The 19,183-nt window shown below is 50.2% G+C and overlaps 1 protein-coding gene across 1 annotated transcript in view; it reads left to right on the top strand.

The window, feature by feature from the left end:
* Window positions 1-19,183, top strand: part of LOC118675072 (CUB and sushi domain-containing protein 2-like) — a 347,464-nt gene that overhangs the window by 202,767 nt on the left and 125,514 nt on the right. The window contains exon 5 of the mRNA XM_036347222.1: window positions 10,989-11,196. Within this exon, the coding sequence (XP_036203115.1) occupies window positions 10,989-11,196 (208 nt within the window). The remainder of the gene's footprint in view (window positions 1-10,988; window positions 11,197-19,183) is intronic.

Genomic DNA, 19,183 nt, shown 5'->3' with positions numbered 1-19,183 from the left:
ATCGTGAAAGCTCTGTGCAGCCTGGCTCTCTCCCCACCTCCCATTCAGTGCTCTGCAGGCCGACCTCTGCCCCCGGCATTCTGCATCTTGTTGCCAGATCAGATGGGAATTGTGCTGGCACTTATATTCTTTGACCTCTCTACAGCCTTTGCACTATTGACCACTCTTTCCTCCTTGCAATTCTCATCTTTAAATTCTGTGGATCCCAGAGACCCAGATACAGGTCTGGGAAGATCATTTGACGGAGTTGAGAAATAATTGAAACAAGGAGCTCTCCTGGGGTTCAGATTTTACCTTTCTCTTAGAGGAAGATGTTCTGTAATTACTCCCACCGTGTGCACACACCCTTCCCACAGTCTGTACCGGGATGGAAAATATATGGCACATACATCTCTTCCCGCTCTGATGGCGGGCAAGACTAATTGATTAGAGCACCCTTTCTGCTTGAGTCCAGACACTGCTGTGCGTTCCTTTCCAACAGGCAAGCCACAACCAATCAACATGGGTTGACTTGAAGGGGTCCACTTGACTCCACGTTTGTTTGACCCTCCTTAACCAACAGTATTGGCCTCAGCCACCTTGTCCTTCTTGGTGGGGCCTGAGGCAACTGGAATCTCTTGTCCTGCCTTCCTAAGTCCCTTCCTCTCAGGCCCTGTTTCTCATGTGGGCCATGCCTCTGTAGTCACATGATCTGCATCAGGAATGACCGGACCAATTACGGAATTTGCATGGCCAAACCGATCAGGCCCCTACATACAGGTGTATGGCCCTGAGTGTCTAACCCCAACCTGCAGCTGCTGCATTCACCCTTAGAGCATCCGTGCCCACCCCCCATGTAGAGAATGTCAGGTTAACAGACTGACCTTCCTTCCACAGAGGGGCAACAGAGCTTTGACATGATAATAGAAATCACGATAGTAAACAAATACTGACTCTGTGAAACAGAAACCACAGTCTCTCCCAATTACAGCACCATAACTGTCAGACACTGTTGATCAATATGGAAACTAAAAACAAATGTAGCGCAAGTATCAGAGGCGCAGGGGCTGTCCGCCTGCCCTGGGAAGATCAATTCACACCAACATCCCATCCCAATGTGGTGCAAACCACCATCCCTCTCAGAATCTTCCGGAAGCGGTGTCAGCTTTAGCTTCTCAACCTTGAACTCACTGCTGTGCCTCATTCCCTGGGTTCTGCTTTGCCAACTTAGGTCAGGATCTTGGCCCACGTTTGTGACACTCCCTCCCAAATAAAGCAAAAATAAAAACAAAACCACTAACAAAGGTGTTTCATGAAGCACAGCCTTTATTGAAGGTTTGTGGCAACACAGGCAGTTTGCCTCACAGCCAGGCAAATGGCTTAGAATGAAAGTCTGAGCAGCCCAGAGTCTCCCGATCTTTTGGTCTCTTCTCCCTGGAAGCTTCTCCCTGGCTCTGTCTCCTCAGGCTCCCGCTTCCCCTATGGGGTGCTTACACCTTTTCCTCCTCCTTCAGCCTCCTCCACGTTGCAGCCTCTGGACCTTGGCCCCGTTTCGGAGCCTCTGTTGGCTTCTCAGGCCCAGGAGCCCGGTCTCGCCTTGGCTTTGCCATCTCCCTCCAAGCTGGTTAACAGAATGTCAGGTTAACAGACTGACCTCCCTTCCACGGAGGGGCAACAGAGCTTTGACATGATAATAGAAATCACGATAGTAAACAAATACTGACTCTGTGAAACAGAAACCAACAGTCTCTCCCGTTTACAGCACCATAAACGTCAGACACTGTTGATCAATATGGAAACTAAAAACAAATGTAGTTTGTCCCTTCCCCACCCATGTGAGGCTAGGGTGGTCTTTTCCTGCATGAAGAGGCTTTCACCTGGAAGAAACTCTGGGGATGGCTGTTAAAGTAGCCTTTTTGTTAACTCACCAGTGAAAGACAAGTGATGAGGGCCGTAATCCGGTCATTCCTGATGCAGATCATGTGACTACAGAGGCATGGCCCACATGAGAAACAGGGCCTGAGAGGAAGGGACTTAGGAAGGCAGGACAAGAGATTCCAGTTGCCTCAGAAGGACAAGGTGGCTGAGGCCAATACTGTTGGTTGAGGAGGGTCAAACAAACGTGGAGTCAAGTGGACCCCTTCAAATCAACCCATGTTGATTGGTTGTGGCTTGCCTGTTGGAAAGGAACGCACAGCAGTGTCTGGACTCAAGCAGAAAGGGTGCTCTAATCATTTAGGCTTGTCTGCCTCTAGGACAGTGGTTCTCAACCTTCTGGCCCTTTAAATACAGTTGCTCATGTTGTGACCCAACCATAAAATTATTTTCGTTGCTACTTCATAACTGTCATGTTGCTACGGTTATGAGTCGTCATGTAAATATCTGATATGCAGGATGGTCTTAGGCGACCCCTGTGAAAGGGTCGTTCGACCGCCAAAGGGGTCGCGACCCACAGGTTGAGAACCGCTGCTCTCGGAGGTCTTCTTCGCAGACGGACTCAGGGCCCACAGTCTGCACCTGCAGGCCTGGGGCAGCCGGGACTAGCCTTTCAGTGGGAGGCGTGGGCTGGGATGACACTGCTCCCCTAGCTCACATCACAGCAGTAATTTGCGGGCATGGGGCACCTTCTCATGACACGACTTTCCCCCAAGCCTCCCGATTCTCTTTGGCCTCAGACGATGGCAATTCTTCTTAAATATGTGGCTTCTTCCCTACAAACGTCTTGCCTCTCTTGGAATTGCTCAGCCACTGCATGGCTTCTCATTGTTGTTTCGGGGGCGGCTCTTTGATTTCTACCTCCAACCCTGCCCTGTGTCCCGAGCTTCAGGCCCACATAGGGACCAAACGCTACTGAACCCTTCCCAGAGTGAACCTCAAATGGGGCATATCTAAAGCCTAACGTTCTCTGTTTCCCCAAACCTGCCCTTCGGGCTGCCTCCCACAGCTCAGGGAAGAGTGTCACCATCTAAGGTGGTCTGGCAGATACCCTAGAGTCGCCTTACACTCTTACCCTTGGCTCCCTGCTTATCGGTCACCATGTCCTGGCGAATCTCCCTCTGCACTGGCCTCTCCTCCCCACCTCCACCACTATTTAGACAGAGGGCCCTGGCTTGGGATGGCCCAGGCCCTCTCATCTCTCACCTTCTCACTGCAAAGGGTCCATCACTGGGCAGCTGTCCCCCAGCCCCTACCACACACACCCCAAACCATTCTCCATGGCCGAGCGACCTTTCTAAGACGCAGATCTGACAGGACCACTCATTGCTTAGAATCCTGCCAATGGGTCTTCATCACTGTCAAGTTCACATTCCTCAGCATGGAGCACCAGGTCCTTTCCGCCGACCTTCCTGCATCCTCTCTGAGCATCTTCAGTCATAGCAGAGATTGCTCCCTCTGGAACTCACCAGGAAAGCCAGCCCAGGATGCAAATCTTGCTTTCAGAGGGGCTTTGAGCCCGAGACCCCTTGGTGCCTGACGGGCTGCGGTGTGGCTCTCCCAGCGCCTCCACCCACCCCGTGCTTCAGGCCCATTCCTCTATTCTAATTCGCCACAAGCTTTAAGAATAGCCTGAGAAGCACCCTCAATCATGTGAGCGACTTCCCGGAAGAGGTTTTGTAAACTGCCCTTCCTTAGGAGGCGAAGCTAAACCAGAGCTGAGGGTGCTCACCATGGGCTGCGCTGTGCCAGGAGCCATGGTCACGCCAGAGTTAGCGGGTTCACACTCAGGCAGGATTAGAGCCTTTTGGTCTTCATTCCTCTCATGTGGAACTCTCAAGGGCTGGCATCTGTGAGTGGATAAACCTCATCCACTGGGCAGTGGTCCCTAAATATTTGCTGAGTGAACGGATGGCTGGATGGGTCTACTTTACCATCAGGATTAAGCAGGATCATCCAAAGGGAAATGACTGGCCTGGGTTAGCCCACCTGCCCAGCAGCTCCGAGTGACACAAGGTCTTTGCATCCAAGGCTTCCAGGAGCAGGAGGGAGGACTGTGTACCTCCGCTTGGTACAGGAAGTGCCATGTGCCTGGCTGAATGGTGGTCTTAGCCTGGGGACACAGCTCAGACTAAGAGGGAATAGAGACCAGCTGGGCTCAGGGGGGCAGAGCAGGTGTGAGGCTGACCTCCAAGGAGGCCCATCCCCAGGTCCAAGGAGCCTTGGTCCAGCAGGCAGAGGGAAGGAGACAGCCTGTGACCACCCTCTGTTTGTGTCACTCTTTACCTTTTCAAAGGCAGAGGTCCCTGGGAGGCACTGAGCTCCGTGGAACCTCTTTGATCCACAAGAAGGAATACCATGTGGATTTCAGCAACCAGCCTCTTGACTGGTGAGGGGTATTAGCCCTGGATCAAAGAAGACCTCATGGGGAAGGAGCAGGGTTCAGATGTGCTGGGGCTGAGAGGCAGGTGGAAAGAAAGCCGGAGCAAGAAACGCTTGGCCTCTGAGGTTCAAGCCAAACACTGCAGGCTGCCACCAGACCTGGGAAAACAGGCATTTGGTCTACAGAAGCTTGGGCTGCAAGTGCTGAGCTGAATTCCAAATTTCAGGAGGGGGGAACCTGCAGAATGTGAAGCAGAAGCAGTGTGTCTGGCCTGGAAGAGCAGGCAGTCAGACAGGCCAGGTTCAGCCCTGGCTATGCCGGCTCCCAGCTGGGGTTGCCGGTGTGTTGCTGAAACCTCTCTGCATTTTAAAGTGGGACATGAGTCCTGGTCTTATAAGGGTGACTGCATACTCATTCATTCACTCAGGATTCAGTGACATTTTATTGAGTGCCTATTATGTACAGGAAAAATAGGGTTGGGTACTATCTGCTGTTTCAGGCATCCATTGGGGGTCTTGAAATGTTATTCCCCACAGAAAACGGGGGACACTATCTATGGAAGAAGTCTGATGGTAGCAGAAATAGTGATGCTCTCTCCCAGCCAGTGTGGCTCAGTGGTTGAGCATTGACCTATGAACCAGGAGGTCACGGTTGAATTCCCAATAAGAGCATATGCCCAGGTTGCGGCCTTGATCCCCAATGTGGGACGTGCAGGAGGCAGCCAATTGATGGTTCTCTCTTGTCATTTACTAGAGGCCTGACGCATGAAATTCGTGCGTGGGTACGGTCCCTAGGCCTGGCCTGTGATCAGGGCTATCTTCCCCAGATGCCCACAGCCAGCCCTGACCCCCATCGCCACCCACCTCCGGTTCCCTGTTCACCATTGTGTGATGGGTGCCTGATGGCCCTGGGAAAGGACCGAGAGGTCGGCTGTTCTTCCCCGCCCCCCTTGTCCTCTGTGTATGTGTGTGTCGGGGGGAGCAGGGCCTTGGTCTGGTGCCTTCGCAGCATCCCTCACCACCCCCGTTACCCGTTCACCATCGGGTGATTGGAGCCTGCTGGCTGGGGAAAGGGACCGAGAGGTGGTCAGTGCGCCTCTGTAGTGACTGGTCCAGTGGTCGTTCTGGTTGTTCTGCTATTAGGGTCAATTTGCATATTACCCTTTTATTATATAGGCTGTTTCTATCTCCCTTTATTTTCCTCTCTGAAATCAATAAGAATATTTTTTTAAAGAAATAGTGATGCTCTCAAGCAATTTCTTAATTTTAAGGGGAGTCCTTGATAGAACCATGAATAAAGGGTCAGAATCCAGAGCCTCCAAAAGAGGGGACTGGTGAGGTTGAGCAGGTCATTGGGGCCCCAGGAGGGACACTTTAGCTACACAGTACAAGGAAAGGGGGAGCACAGTGGCTGTGGGGCCTCTTGCCCTGGCTCAGTCTGTCTTGCACTTGACTTGTCAGGCAGTGGCTTCTTACAGATCCCCAGGGCCTGATGGGATTTTATTTCCTCAGGGGCTGAGTAGCCTTGAGGAGGGAGGATGTGGACGGAAGCCCAGTGCTGAGGACCCGAAGCTTGCAGGGATCCAGGAGTGTGTGCTGGAGTGGGATATGGGAGAATAGGATGCAGGTTCCTCCATCCCTGCCTGAGATTTGTGAGTCATTAGAGAGTCCACAGATGTCAAAGGGGGCGGAGGGATAGTTGTCTAAAATTATGGTTAATTGAAGAAATTTCAGTGAAATAAAGTCGATCGTAAATAAAGTCATAAACTTGGAAAGGAAACTATCAGCTTTACACACCTGCACCCTAGAATACACATGACTTAATGGCAGTGCAGAATGCCCATTGCCAGAGAAGGAGAAAGTGTAAATTAATGCTTTAGGACTGTGGTGTCAGCTGAAGGTTATATTTTATGACTCCGAAGTTGTAACCATGAAATATGAAGCCTTATTTAAAGTGTGAGAACATCTCCAAACAACTTTTACAGCATCTTCAATCAACACGGGGCAGAGCAGGAACAGGGGTGTCAGAGGAGCGCGGCATCAGGGATGACTCACGTGGCAAAGGTGCCATCTTCAGGGTACACCCGTGGCTCTGCCAGCGGGTCTCATTTCCCGAGTCCTCGGCTCCAGCATGGTCTAGGAGTCATTATTGGAACCAGGATGTTTGAAGATCTGAGGATGGCTCACCACGCAGGGAGGTACGGTGTAGTAGAGGAGACCACAGTTCTGGGCCACAGAAACCCCTGGATGCAGCTGGAACCGGAGGGAAGCTGCATGGCAGGGATGACTTGGGGCCCAGCTGGCTTAGAATAGAGCAGTGAGGACAGGTGACTGAGCCAAGAGCCACTCAGGACAGACAGGACTTGGTCGCTGGTTGGTTGTGGGGTGTAGGAGGAGTTGGGGATGCCCCCAGCTCTGGCCTGAAGGCACTGGGTGACTTGTGCCATCCTTCAAGACAGGAAGCCAGAGGAAGGCTGGGTTAATGAGAGGAGGGGACGAAGATGGTCTTGGTCGGGTTGAGGTTGAGAACTATGAGGGTATCCTGTGGTTTTCTAAACAGGAACTAGGCAGGAGACTGTAGGGCCATTATCTTTCCCCAAGACCTGCTTCCCCTCCATGTTCCCTGCTGTTGCCTTATCCACCTAGATGCGCAGTGTAGGCCAGGGCCTGGTTGGTGACTTCATGACGGTGCTGGGGCCCGCTCAGTCTCCAGGGGCTCAGGGTCCCTGCTCTCCCAACACCACTCCCTGGCCTTCTTCACTCAAGGGTCCCACCCCCTGGCTGCTCTTTCTCAGCCTCTCAGGTGCCCTGGCTTCTGCCTGCGGCCCATCAAATGTCACTTCTGTCCCGGGTGTTCTCCACTCCCGGTGGCCAGTTCTGCCTTCATCCTGCTGGCTCCCTGCCTTGCAGGCTCCAGGCTCCAGGTCCTCTCAACTTTGCTCCAGGCCCACGGCATGGCCGTCTCTGAGGAACTCCCACTCGGCATGGGAAGGGCAGACAGCTCTGACTAGGAAGTCCCAAACACGCCGCCCTCTCCACTTCAGCTGCCCTGTTCTACCTGTTTCCTCTGCCCACGTCATTCTCTCCCTTGAGGCCTGCCAGGCAGTCAGATCTCAGTTGAAGTGTATCCTGCCAAGTTGGATACACTTCCCCTTCTCTGGCTTCTCATTTCTCTCAATGAAAAGCCCAAATCCGTACAAAGGCTCTCTGTGAGGCCTCGTTCCCTGCATTCCCCTCCTTGCATCCACTACTCCAGCCCCATGGGTCCCTTGATGCTCTTCAGCGGTGCCTCTCTACACCGTGGCCTTTGCACTTGCTGTTCCATCTGGAATGCTCTTCCCCCAGATAGCCACATGGCATCCTCTCGCTCTCCTTCAGGCCTTTGCTCACATGTCAACTTCTTCGTGAGGCCCTTTCTGAAATGTCCAGACCCCCACTCCCCATCCTTCTGCATTCATCACTACCTCACTCACCCATAGGGTTTCACTCTTTATCTTGGGTATTGCCTGTTTCCTCTGACTAAAACGGAAGTTCCAAGAGAGTAGGGGTTTGTGTTGGTTTTATTTTCAGATAAATCCCCAGTACCTAGAATAGTGCCTGGTGCATGGAGGCACTCAGTAAGCACCTGTTGAATGAATGTCTCTACACAAACATTGCTTCCTTGGGAGCTTCCTTGAGTCCCATGTGCATCTCTGCTTTGACACCTTGGCTACAATTCTGGTGTCACTGCGTGTTCGCTGGGTGCCCCCACTCTGAGAAACGCTCAGGGGCAGAGATGAGATGAGTTTTTCACAATGTAGTACTGTCCATAGCCCAGTGTTTGGCACACAGTAGGTGCTCTGTTAATGGATGTGGGAGGGAAACATTCATGAGCACCTACTGAGGGATGCCCCTTCATATCTGTGCTCATACATACCCCAGAGTTGGAATTTGGAAATGGGCTTATTCTCTTCAAATAGACCTTGACCCTGTGGAATGGCATAATACAGAACAATTCAGGGGCCCTGAATAAACACACTTTGATCTCCATCTCACACTACTCCTGTGTATCCAGCTGTCATCTCAGTCTCTCCACCAGGACATCCCACAGACACGCCCAGCCCTGGTGGCCTTCCACACCGTGACATGCTCCCCTCCTGGGATCCCTGCCACAGGGAATGACACCTTTCGTCCATCCATCCATGCTCAGGACAGAAACCTGCAGTTCATACCTATAGATTTTACGTCCTAAATATCTGTCAAAGAAGTCCTCTCCCACCTTCCCATGGCCTTAGCACAGGTCTCATCTGGACTTACCTGGACTTAGGCAACTGTGGCCTCCCCACAGCATCCTGCCCCTTACCTGACTCAGACCTTCTCTCTGCCACAGACACAGCAATCTTTCTAAAATTCCCGCTCAACCTCAATCCTATTTCTTCACTACCTTTGATCCTTAAGGTGAAGTGGGATGTAGAGGAGAACTTAGCATTTGATGGGCGTCTACCACATGCCAGTCACTGGTGAATGCTAGGCCCTGTCACATTCATTGTCCCGTTGAGTTATCATAACAAACCGTTGTGTAGAGAAGTGAAAGGACTCTTAGGGAAATAAATTGCCCAGGGTCACGTGGCCTGGAAATTGTGGAGCCTCTATTTAGATCTTGATCTTTTGACCTTAAAACCCATTTTCTTTCTAATGTACTCCTTTGTGCCCATTGTTCTCTGTCATGCTGCTCCTACATTTCCAGTACCATGGCCCATTATTCCTCTCTGTGATAAGCCTTCTAGAGCTACTTATCTTAGACATGCCTTTTGCTTTCATGTTTCTGTGCTGATGATTTTTGGGTCCCTCTTCTCTTAAATACCTTGCCCTTTCTTCTCTAGCTAGTGAACTCCTATTCATCCTTCAAAACCCAACTCTAATAGCACCTCCTCTGTTAAGCTTTCCCAAATTGACTTACCCAAACAAAGTAATTGTTGCTTTACCTATGTCCTCAAAGTGTGAATTGTACTCCTGGGAGACAGAAGAGTATATTGGTTAAGAGCATAGGCCCCAGAATCAGACCCTAGGGCTTAGGAGTCCAGTTCCTTTAATCACTATGAGCTATGTCACCTTTAGCAAATACCTGAATCCCTTTGTGCCTTGGTTTTCTTACCGATAAAATTGGAATGACATTCTATAGGGTCATAGTGAGGGTTACTGTGAAAGACACAGGGTAGTTAGAATAGTGCCTGTTGTGGTATGTGCTCAGTAAACATTAGCGTTTATTATTATCACTCTGCTGCCTCTGATACCCGGTGGAACTCTGATACTACATTTTTCCTTTCTTCCTGATTTAGTCCATGTCTTTAATAGCACATGCTAAGTGTATTGTGATCACTTTCATAAAGGCTCCTGGAGGGCAGGCTGCCCAGTGAGTAAGCAGCAGGGGAAGGATTCAAACTTAGGTCTACAATAATTCCAAAGCCAATGCTCTCAGCTATCATATGTGAGAACATGTTCCTCAGATCATTTTTTCTGAATATCAAGTCTCAGCTGGGAGCAGCGAGATGACACCAGGTTACACTGAAGGGATAAGTAAAACATGGTCCCCATCCTTGGGGACTCCTAGTGGAGCTCAGATTCAGAGTGGAAGACAGATAAGTGAACAGGCCATTCAAACAGTGTGAGCCCTAGCCATTTTGGCTCAGTGGGTAGAGCATTGGCCTGCAAACCAAAGGGTCCTGGGTTCAATTCCGGTCAAGGGCATGTACCTTGGTTGCAGGCTACTCCCTGGCCAGGGCCCTGGTCGGGGCACATGCAGGAGGCAACCAATCGATGTGTTTCTCTCACATTAATGTTTTCATTTTTCCCTCTCCCACTCTCTCTAAAAATCAATGGGAAAATATCCTTGGATGAGGATTAAAAAAAAATTATAAGAACAAACAGTGTTAAGTATCACATCTGAAGTCGGACACATTGCTGAGGGAGCCCAGAGGAGAGAGCAGTTTCTAAAAGCTTGGGCAAAAAAGGCTTTCTCATAGGTGGCCTTGGAGTTGGGTCTTAACACATGAGAATAGTGGCTCTGGACAAAGGACACCCGTGTCAAAGGGAATGGTCTGACGAAGGGCAGGAAGTCTGAATGTGTGCAGTGCTGACACAGAGCTGGCCTGGGGGCAAAGGGCAGGAGGAGAGATTGTAGATGTACAGCCAGCCAGGCTGTGGTGGGCCTGGGATGCCCTTTGACTTCCGCCCCAAGGAGAAGGGTTGAGTTCTTTTTTTGTTCCATTACATCTGAGGTCTACTAAGATCTGGGGGGAAGAACCATCCTATTCACCACAGTTGTGAATACAGAAGTAAATGTGACAGCTGATTTTGACATCCTGGAGCAGTGTGGTGTAGTAGTTAAGAATGTGCCCTGAAGGGCAGAGTTCAAATCCTAGCTCCTCGGCTGTGTGACCACGGACAGGTTGCTTAACCTCTCTGTGCCTGGTTTTTTCATCTGCTCAGTAAGAACACTGATATCTAAAATTCTCAGAACAGCGCCGGGCACGTGGTAAGGGCTATGATAGGGTCGGTATCATTATCATTAGGCCAATTCAGACTGGGATCTCGGCCCATCCTGTCTGTACATCAAGTTTCAGGACCGTCTGCTTCTCACCATGAAGTGCACAGTGAGTACTGGGCCTGCAAACAGGACCAACTCACGTGAGCCTCTTGCCTCTTGCCCACAGCGGATGATGCCTGTGGCGGGACCCTGAGGGGCCAGAGCGGCATCATCTCCAGCCCCCACTTCCCCGCGGAGTACCACAACAATGCCGATTGCACATGGACCATCCTGGCCGAGCTGGGAGACACCATCGCTCTGGTCTTCATTGACTTCCAGCTTGAGGACGGTTATGACTTCCTGGAAGTCACGGGGACCGAAGGCTCCTCCCTCTGGTAAGCACCATGTCCACCCCTGCCCTGCCCTGGGGGCTGGGCCTTGCTGGGATGCAGTCTCCTCAGCGCCTGGACCTGCAGCCCAGGGCCGGGCCCCTTTGCCACTTCTCCCACCCACCATGGGAAAATTTTCCTCTCATTACAATGAGACATCACTGCATATTTTTAGAGCCCAGGTGAATTTACAGTAATTTTGGTACCTGATTTGAAGCATGTCCTGCTGAAGAATTTCATGATGGGTTTTGATTAAAGTAACTTGCATTAAGACTAGAAATGTTGTGCTCTCAGGATGTGGACAGGGTCTTGGGGAAATGATTTGAAATATTGTTCCATTTCTGGGAGACATATTTATAGCGTCCAACAAAGGGAATAGAACCTTAGGTGGCAATTGCTCTTCCCTCTCCCTAGGCACTGAGAGAGGAAAGGCGTTAGGTCTGGGTTTCTGAAGGGAAGGGTCAATCTGCTCCCTGTGGCTCTAGTTTTACTAAAAAGCACCGCTTTCCTGTGTTGTGCCCATCAGCCCTGAAGACCCTTGATGCTGACAGGCCAGAGGAGAGTGGTGATGAAGACTTACCAGCCTTAGTTGCTTTTACTCTTACTAGTGGCCCGGTACACGAAATTCATGCACATTAAAAAGGGGATTCATTAGAGGAAATATTTTAATATTGCTATTTTCCCTTTCTCTATAATAGAAGTGTCAGAGATGAAAGAAAATTACTAAAATATATATGATAATCTTCCTCCTGTCAGAGTCTGGGGTGCACCACAGGACCTAGAGTCAAGTCCCCACCCACCCACATGCGCCTCAGAATCGCATCAGACCCAGACCCGGCCAGCCCAGCCCCCCTCCATTGGGCTAGATCCAGACCCGACTGGTCCCAGCCTTGTCAGGCCCTGCCGGGCAGGGGGGCGCAGCCTCAGGTCCCCTGGCCCTGCACCAGGGCGGGGGGTGCGTCCTGAGGTCCCCCAGCCCGGGCCAGGGCGGGGGGCGCGCCTTGAGGTCCCCCGTCAAGCCCCGCCGTGGCCTGAGATCCCCTGTCAAGCCCTTCTGGGCAGGGGGCGCAGCCTCAGGTCCCCTGTCAAGCCCTGCCAGGTAGGGGCCATGGCCTCAGGTCCTCTGGCCTGGTGCTGGGGCAGGGGGCATGGCCTCAGGTCCCCAGTCAAGCCCTGCTAGGTGGGGGGCATGGCCTGAGGTCCCCTGGCCTGGCGCCAAGGTAGGGGGCGTGGCCTGAGGTCCCCCGTCAAGCTCCGGGGAGGGGAGGTGGGGCGCAGCCTCATGTCACTGCTGATTGCTTATTAAGGCTCGTTAAGGGAACTCGGCCTCCACTGTGGGTGCAGCCATCTTGTGTTAAGGAAACCCCTGCCTCTGCTGTGGCCGCAGCCATCTTTGTGGTGGAGTGTTGGTCAGTTTGCATATTCCTACTTTATTATATAGGATAGATTTGGACACAAGGGACATGCCAGTCTGAGGTTGGCTTCAGGAAGGATCCAGCTTCCTGCTTGGATGACAAGCCTTGGGGTGATGGTGGGACATTTTGAATGCTCTCTCGTGTTATCCTTGTGGCTGTGTTATGAGGGCATCGGGGGCCTATGTCAGCACATAAAGAGCCAATAGAAGGATGTGTCCAGATGTGCTCCAGACAAGATGGATCTCAGACAAGATGGGCATCTTTGCAGCCTTCCCCTTTGCACAGAGTCAGGGGAAGGCAGGGCACGGTCCCCTCGGATGAGGGCAGGGGATGTGTCATGAGGGTGCTGAGTGAAGCAGGAAGTGGGTATCTGGCAAGCGTGGTGATCAGTGGGGCTGAGGAGGAGGAAGGAGAGGATGGAAGGAAGGAAAAGGAAGAATACAGGAGGCAGGGGCACATGCATTGAGTCAGGTTTTGTGCTGTTGAGTCAGACCTGATCCTTTGAGGGTGAGAAAATCCAGCAAGCCCATGGTAGGAGCCAGGTGTGACTATTTGAAAGGGATGAAGTGGAAATGACTGCTCCCAAATACGGACTCTAAAATTAGGGACCAATGTAGCCCTGAGAACTTTGGAAGGCAAACTGACCAGGGAGCCAGAGCCTTGGTGGTGTATGCTTGTTCATGAACTTGACCAGGTCATTTACTACCCGGGATGGGGTGTTGAGAGAAGCACTTGTGAGCTGAAGAGTGAAATTGCTGTGTGGATGTTGAAGTTCTAGTCTGAGGGTAGCAGCTGGACATGGGGAGCCAGGAGTTGGGGTGAAAGTCCAGATGACCCTTCACAGAGCTGCAACCCCGGGGACCTGCCCAGTCTGAAGATCCTCTGTCCTGCTGCCTCTTTTTGCCAAATACCTGTTTTTCTTATGATAAATGTAATATATATGCTCCTCATAGAAAATATGAAAAACATAAAAAGTTATAGAGAAGTGAATAACAGGTATTAAAATGTTGATGTATTCTCCTTTGGCGTTTTGCTTTGCCTAGATCAAGCTAGCTGGCTACTTAAATATATTTTAATATTCCACAATTAGGATCTTAATATGTCTCTAGTTACGTATTTTTAATTTAACATTAGATCAGGACAATCTTTCAATATCATTACAGATGCTTCCAAAATATAACAGGTGTGATAGTAGTATCATATATATTGAGCATTTATTATCAACATGTGGCAGGCTGCTTCTAAGCTCTTATGGCTATAATTTCATTTCATCTTTATAAAAATTCTATGAAGTGGATAGCATAATTGTCCTCCTTTTACAGATGAGGAAAATGAGGCCCAGAGAGGTTGTGTGACATGCCTGATGTCACACAGCTAGTAAGGCAAAGAGCTGGGATTCAACCCCAGGTTAGTTGGCCTGGAAAACCCATTATAGCCATGACAACACAGGGATTGCCGGGGCTCTGGGGCATTCCCTCGTCAGACTGTGTGGACTTTACGCATCAGCTCTCTTGTTTGGCAGTTCCCAAGTTTTCTCTTCTGTAAACAGATGCCAAGATGAATATCCCTGCCTATTCCCTTTCCTCCAGTCTGAAGGCCTCCTCGACTCGTTTGTTTTTCCGTGGGCCAAACGGTCTCCCACAGCTTCAGCTCCCCAGGTGTGGGTCTACACGTTGTCCAAACTTCTGGAGTGAAACAAATCTGAAAGAGTATTCCTTTTCCTATTAAGTTACTCAGTGGGGAAGGAATTAGGCAGAGGAAATCGTTAGGGGAGCCATTCAGAACTCTTTGCTATAAGATTAAATTATAATTATTTACAGGGCTGGTATCGCTGCTGCCAGACAGGATGCATTTCTTGTTCTAATTTATCCTTGCATAGCAATTATGGATAAACAAACTTGGAGGCGCAAGATGTATGTGCAAAGAGCCCAGGCTCTCCCCTGCCCATTCTTTGATGGATCCCTGAATTCTTGTGAACGTGCAGCGCGGCTGGTTTACAAGTGCTCTTCTCTTATCAGCTCACATTAAGATGGTAGGATGTTCTCTTGAGTTCTGCACCAAGGTCCAGAAAGACAGCAGATCCTGTTAGAAAAGATGGATTTGAACAACTCACCTGGTGAGAAGAAAGAGACACCTGTGAGAGAGAAGTCCGCTCCCTCCCTCCCTGGTAGGAAGGGCGGGAGGGGTGGTATGGAACGTCCTGACTCAGTTTCCACAGGCCTCTGCTCCCCCAGGTGGGACAACAGGAGAGTTTTGATTAGGGTTCAGATTGTTTAAATTTCATGGACCAGTAAAATTTCCAAACAGTTAGGGAAGCAAAGTGTTGGTAATTTTTTATTTTGCCAAGTAAGGATATTAGAGAAAAACTTGCCAACTCCTTAGAACATGATTTCATAAAACAAAGGATAATCCAAAGCCAAAAATGTGGCTCCATTGGGAGCCTTGTGCTGACAGTGAAAGACGGAGTTGGAGGAGAGCTCACCTGAGTGGAAGACGGAGTTGGAGGAGAGCTCACCTGAGTGAAAGACGGAGTTGGAGGAGAGCTCACCTGAGTGAAAGACGGAGTTGGGGGAGAGCTCACTGTGTGTCCGTAGCGACACGTGTGTGATATGTATCCATCAGTGGACTGCCACTCGCTCCCTTTTTGGAATTCTTGGTTGACCTCTGGGAATCTGATAGCATATGTTTGGAATAGGAATGGCTGCTATGGTGAGCACTGAACCTTGTAACTGACATGTTGAGAGAGTCCCAAATCTTTTACACTTATTCTCCTTTATGTTAGTTGCTTGTTTTGGTGACTGACCATAAGCAAAAGCTGGGTTTGAATTGACTGAGAGTTACAATCCAGACGGTATATTTGGTATTATTTCCTTACTACACATACACAGCCAAATCAGCCCTGACACACACCCTCTTCCAAGGCCCTGCCATCATATACTCATCACTAAGTCAAACTCCCTATGCATACGTACTTCTGTCTCTATTCACTGAACTCAGTTTAGGGGCCAGATTTTCTCTCACTGATTCTTCTCAGGGTGGTGGGTCTTTGTTCTGCTCTGACCCATTCAGTTGGCTATGACCTTCATGGAGCCCCATTCTTCCCATCAAATTCTAGGAAAATATTCCAGCTCATTCCTCATGAGACCTCTGGACTCTTCAGAGGCTGAGACTGAGGGATGCAAAGTCCCCTTTAAACGCAGTTCTGGGTCCCTAGAACCTGAAGGTTCCTGGAGGGTATCAGGATTGTGTTATTGTAACGAGTAGAATTGATCGCCGGCTTACTTCAGAGCCAGCCTCTCCACTGTGGAGAAAATCCGTGAAAGGAAGTCCACTGAGAAGCCATTAGTACCAGAATCCCCCCACCCCTTTCTTTGCCTCATGCTAGGCACTCTCCTTCCTCTAGGCTTCAAGGAAGGAGAGAAAGCCAGACATCCTCTCCAAGGATAGGGGGTGGTCCATGTAGTCCCTCCAGGAATAGGCATTGAGCCTGCGTCTTGATCCCCAACTGGAGAGAGAGTCAGCTTGGGAGTCAAATGGACTTGGGCTCAAAACCCAGATCTACCTCTTAATAGTTGTGTGAGCTTGGGATAGTAGCTAGCCTCTCTAAGCCTCAGTTTCCACATATGAAAAATGGGCTCATCATTTTAACTTACAAAGCACATTGAAAGGGCTAAACATGTAATCTGCTACCTGATCCATGGTAAGTATAATGTTCCTGGGATGGGGACTGGAGTCAGGGACTCACTCTTTTAGGGGGAAAAGGTAAGATGAGGCATCTCCAGTAACTTGGAGCCTCGTCAGCCCATTCTTGGTGCCTCCAGTGAGGCCAACTTCCAGCCTGCCAGCCCAGGGACATCTCACCAGGCAGAGAGGCACAGCCCTGTCACACTGCTTCAGCCCAGGGGAAGTGCCTGTAAAGCCAGGTGAGATGAACTGGTAGAGAGCCCCTGGGTCCAAGTAGAGCAGCGGTTTTCAACCTGTGGGTCGCGACCCCTTTGGCAGTTGAACGACCCTTTCACAGGAGTCGCCTAAGACCATGCTGCATATCAGACATTTACATTACGATTCATAACAGTAGCAACATTACAGTTATGAAGTAGCAACGAAAATAATTTTATGGTTGGGTCACAACATGAGGAATCGTATTTAAAGGGCCAGAAGGTTGAGAACCACTGAAGTAGAGGATGGCTGTGCAGAGGCCTGAAAGGAGGCGGGGTGGGGCGGGGGGGGTGGGCAGTGATTTTGTTGAAACTGTCTTCCCAGAGCTGCACTTAGGGAGCACACTACGAGCAGCATCACCTCTTCTCTGCCTGGCCCAGCCCCAGAGTGGCCAGTTAACTGCTTTGTTAGAGAAACAGAAGAGGGTTCAACTGCTTCAGCCAGCACTGGCTGCTCTGTGCAGGGCTCCCCACCCGGAGTCAGGCACAGCCCCTGCCCTGAGGGTCCGACACAACAGGGGAAAAGGGGCCCGGAGTATGGAGAGATGATCAAGAGCCATTGCCCAAGACAGAGAGACTAGGACATCTCTGCCCCGGACCTCTCCTGCCTCTGGTCAGTGAGGCTGCAGAGTTCAGTTGTGCCTGCCTCTCTCCTTTCTTATCTTTCTCTGTTTCTCTCCTTCTCCCTCCAGTGGCAATTTCTTCCCATAGCAGGGATGGCAGGCCAAGACAGGTCTGTGCCCAGAAGCCACCCATGTCCTGGGGGCTGGTAGAGGTGCTTTTGTGTGTCGGTGGCGTGTGCATGATGGAGGGAGTCAAAGCCCTAGAAACCACACCCAGCTTCACAGTTGTCACCTCTGCCAATGGTGAGTCAGTTCTGCCAATGGTGCCCAGCCTCCTCTTCTTGCCCCCTTCACTCCGATTTTAATTCTTTGTTTCACTGATCGTTTGTGATCACGATCTGCCTACCCATTCTCTATGTCTCCACACCCCGGCCAAGCCCCTATAGACCTGTATGTGGCAAACCTGCCTCCACAAAACATTTAAAGTAGGAAAAGGCAGGAGAGCCTGCCCTCCAAGGGTAGAGACCAGGGCCTCAAGATGAGACAGACCTTGAAGCATGGGTACCATTTGTTATGGGAGATGATGGGCCAGGGAGGGCATCATTCTAGGGCTACAGACTGGGCCTCTTGGCCAAAGTGGGAACTCCCCTGATCCCTGAGACACAGGTCCAGGCAGTGGTCCCCAGGAATCTTCTCTATGGAAGATTCCATCATGCCCCCCACCCCCCATCACCACCACCAGGACTCTGTCAACTACCTCTAAGCCTGGGCTGCCCCCTCCGCCTGGAGATGAATAGGAGCAAGTCTGGATTTCCTTGGCGCTGCCTGCAGGGGCCACCCGATAGCTCTGCTGTGTTTAGAAAGAGAATTTCCCTTGAAAGCAGTCCCAGCCTACTCTCCGGATGCAGCTTTACTGGGTTTCTTAGTTTGTTCCCCTTCATTTGCTTGCTTTCGTTTTTACAGGTGGGGATACAACAACTCTCATCTACTTTACAGACACTCAGTTCGAAAATTTTGCTAGCAACACTCTTTCTCTTCTTGAAAGACCCCGTTTTAATTATTAAGCATTTTACACATGGAATTGGATCCAACTAGAACCATTTGATCTCGGTGACTTTTAACTAGATAATTCATTCAGGAGCCAGTAGATTTAGGTACAATTAGAATGAGAACAGCATGCCAGTGGGGATTTGTTAAAAATCTCTATTCACTTATTTTTTCATTCACATATACTTTATCACACCATTGGTTTAGAACATTTATGTCCTTTGTTACTTTCCCCCTATTTACTTTCAGTAGTCATTTATTGAGAGACTTCTATGAACTAGGCTCTCCTAGGTGCTGAGGAGACAACAAAGATATAGTCCCATTCCCAAGAAGTTATTTATTCACTCCACAAATGTATATAATGGTCATGCGTGATGCTGGACCGTGGAGCTCACAGGGTGAACAGACAGAAGATAGCAAAATGCTTTACAATACCATGTGTTAGGTGCTTTTCTAGAGGTATAAGGAAGCTCTCTTAGGGACTGAAAAGAGAGATGTAGTAGCTAGGATTCTCCTGGTTCAAGAAACAGAAACTCACCTCCCGCTGACTCAAGCTGAAAGGGGAATGTGTTGGCTTCTATAACTGAAATGTCTAGGGGTTGCCTTCAGGCACTGCTGGATCAAGGTACACAGGTAATGTCTTCTGAATCTGTTTCTCTCCTTCCCAGGGCTTTGCTCTCCTGTGTGTTGGCTTTATTATTAGGCAGGCTTTCCCCATGTGGTAGCAAAGGTGACCACCATCAGCTCCCTCCATCCTACTGATTTAGTAATCCCAGAAGAAGTGAATCATCTCTTTCCTAACGGTTCCCATAAAAGCTCCCAGATGAACTTTGATTGGACTAGATTGAGTCATGGTCCCAGCCCTCAATAACAATGTAGCCAGACGGTGTATTCTCGTTGGCCAGGCCCAGGCTACGTGGCTGTCTGCCCTGGCCAAACCTCATGCTTGGGAGTGGAGGAGGGTTGGTTCACCAAAGGAAAACCGAGTCACTGGGAGAAAAAGTAAAGGATGTCCTCCAAAAAAATTATC

This window comes from Myotis myotis, unplaced genomic scaffold (assembly GCF_014108235.1).
Source record: "Myotis myotis isolate mMyoMyo1 unplaced genomic scaffold, mMyoMyo1.p scaffold_m19_p_2, whole genome shotgun sequence".
In the NCBI taxonomy this organism is placed as follows: Eukaryota; Metazoa; Chordata; class Mammalia; order Chiroptera; family Vespertilionidae; genus Myotis; species Myotis myotis.
Note: the sequence above shows the minus strand (reverse complement) of the source record. Positions and strands in the feature narration are given on the sequence as shown.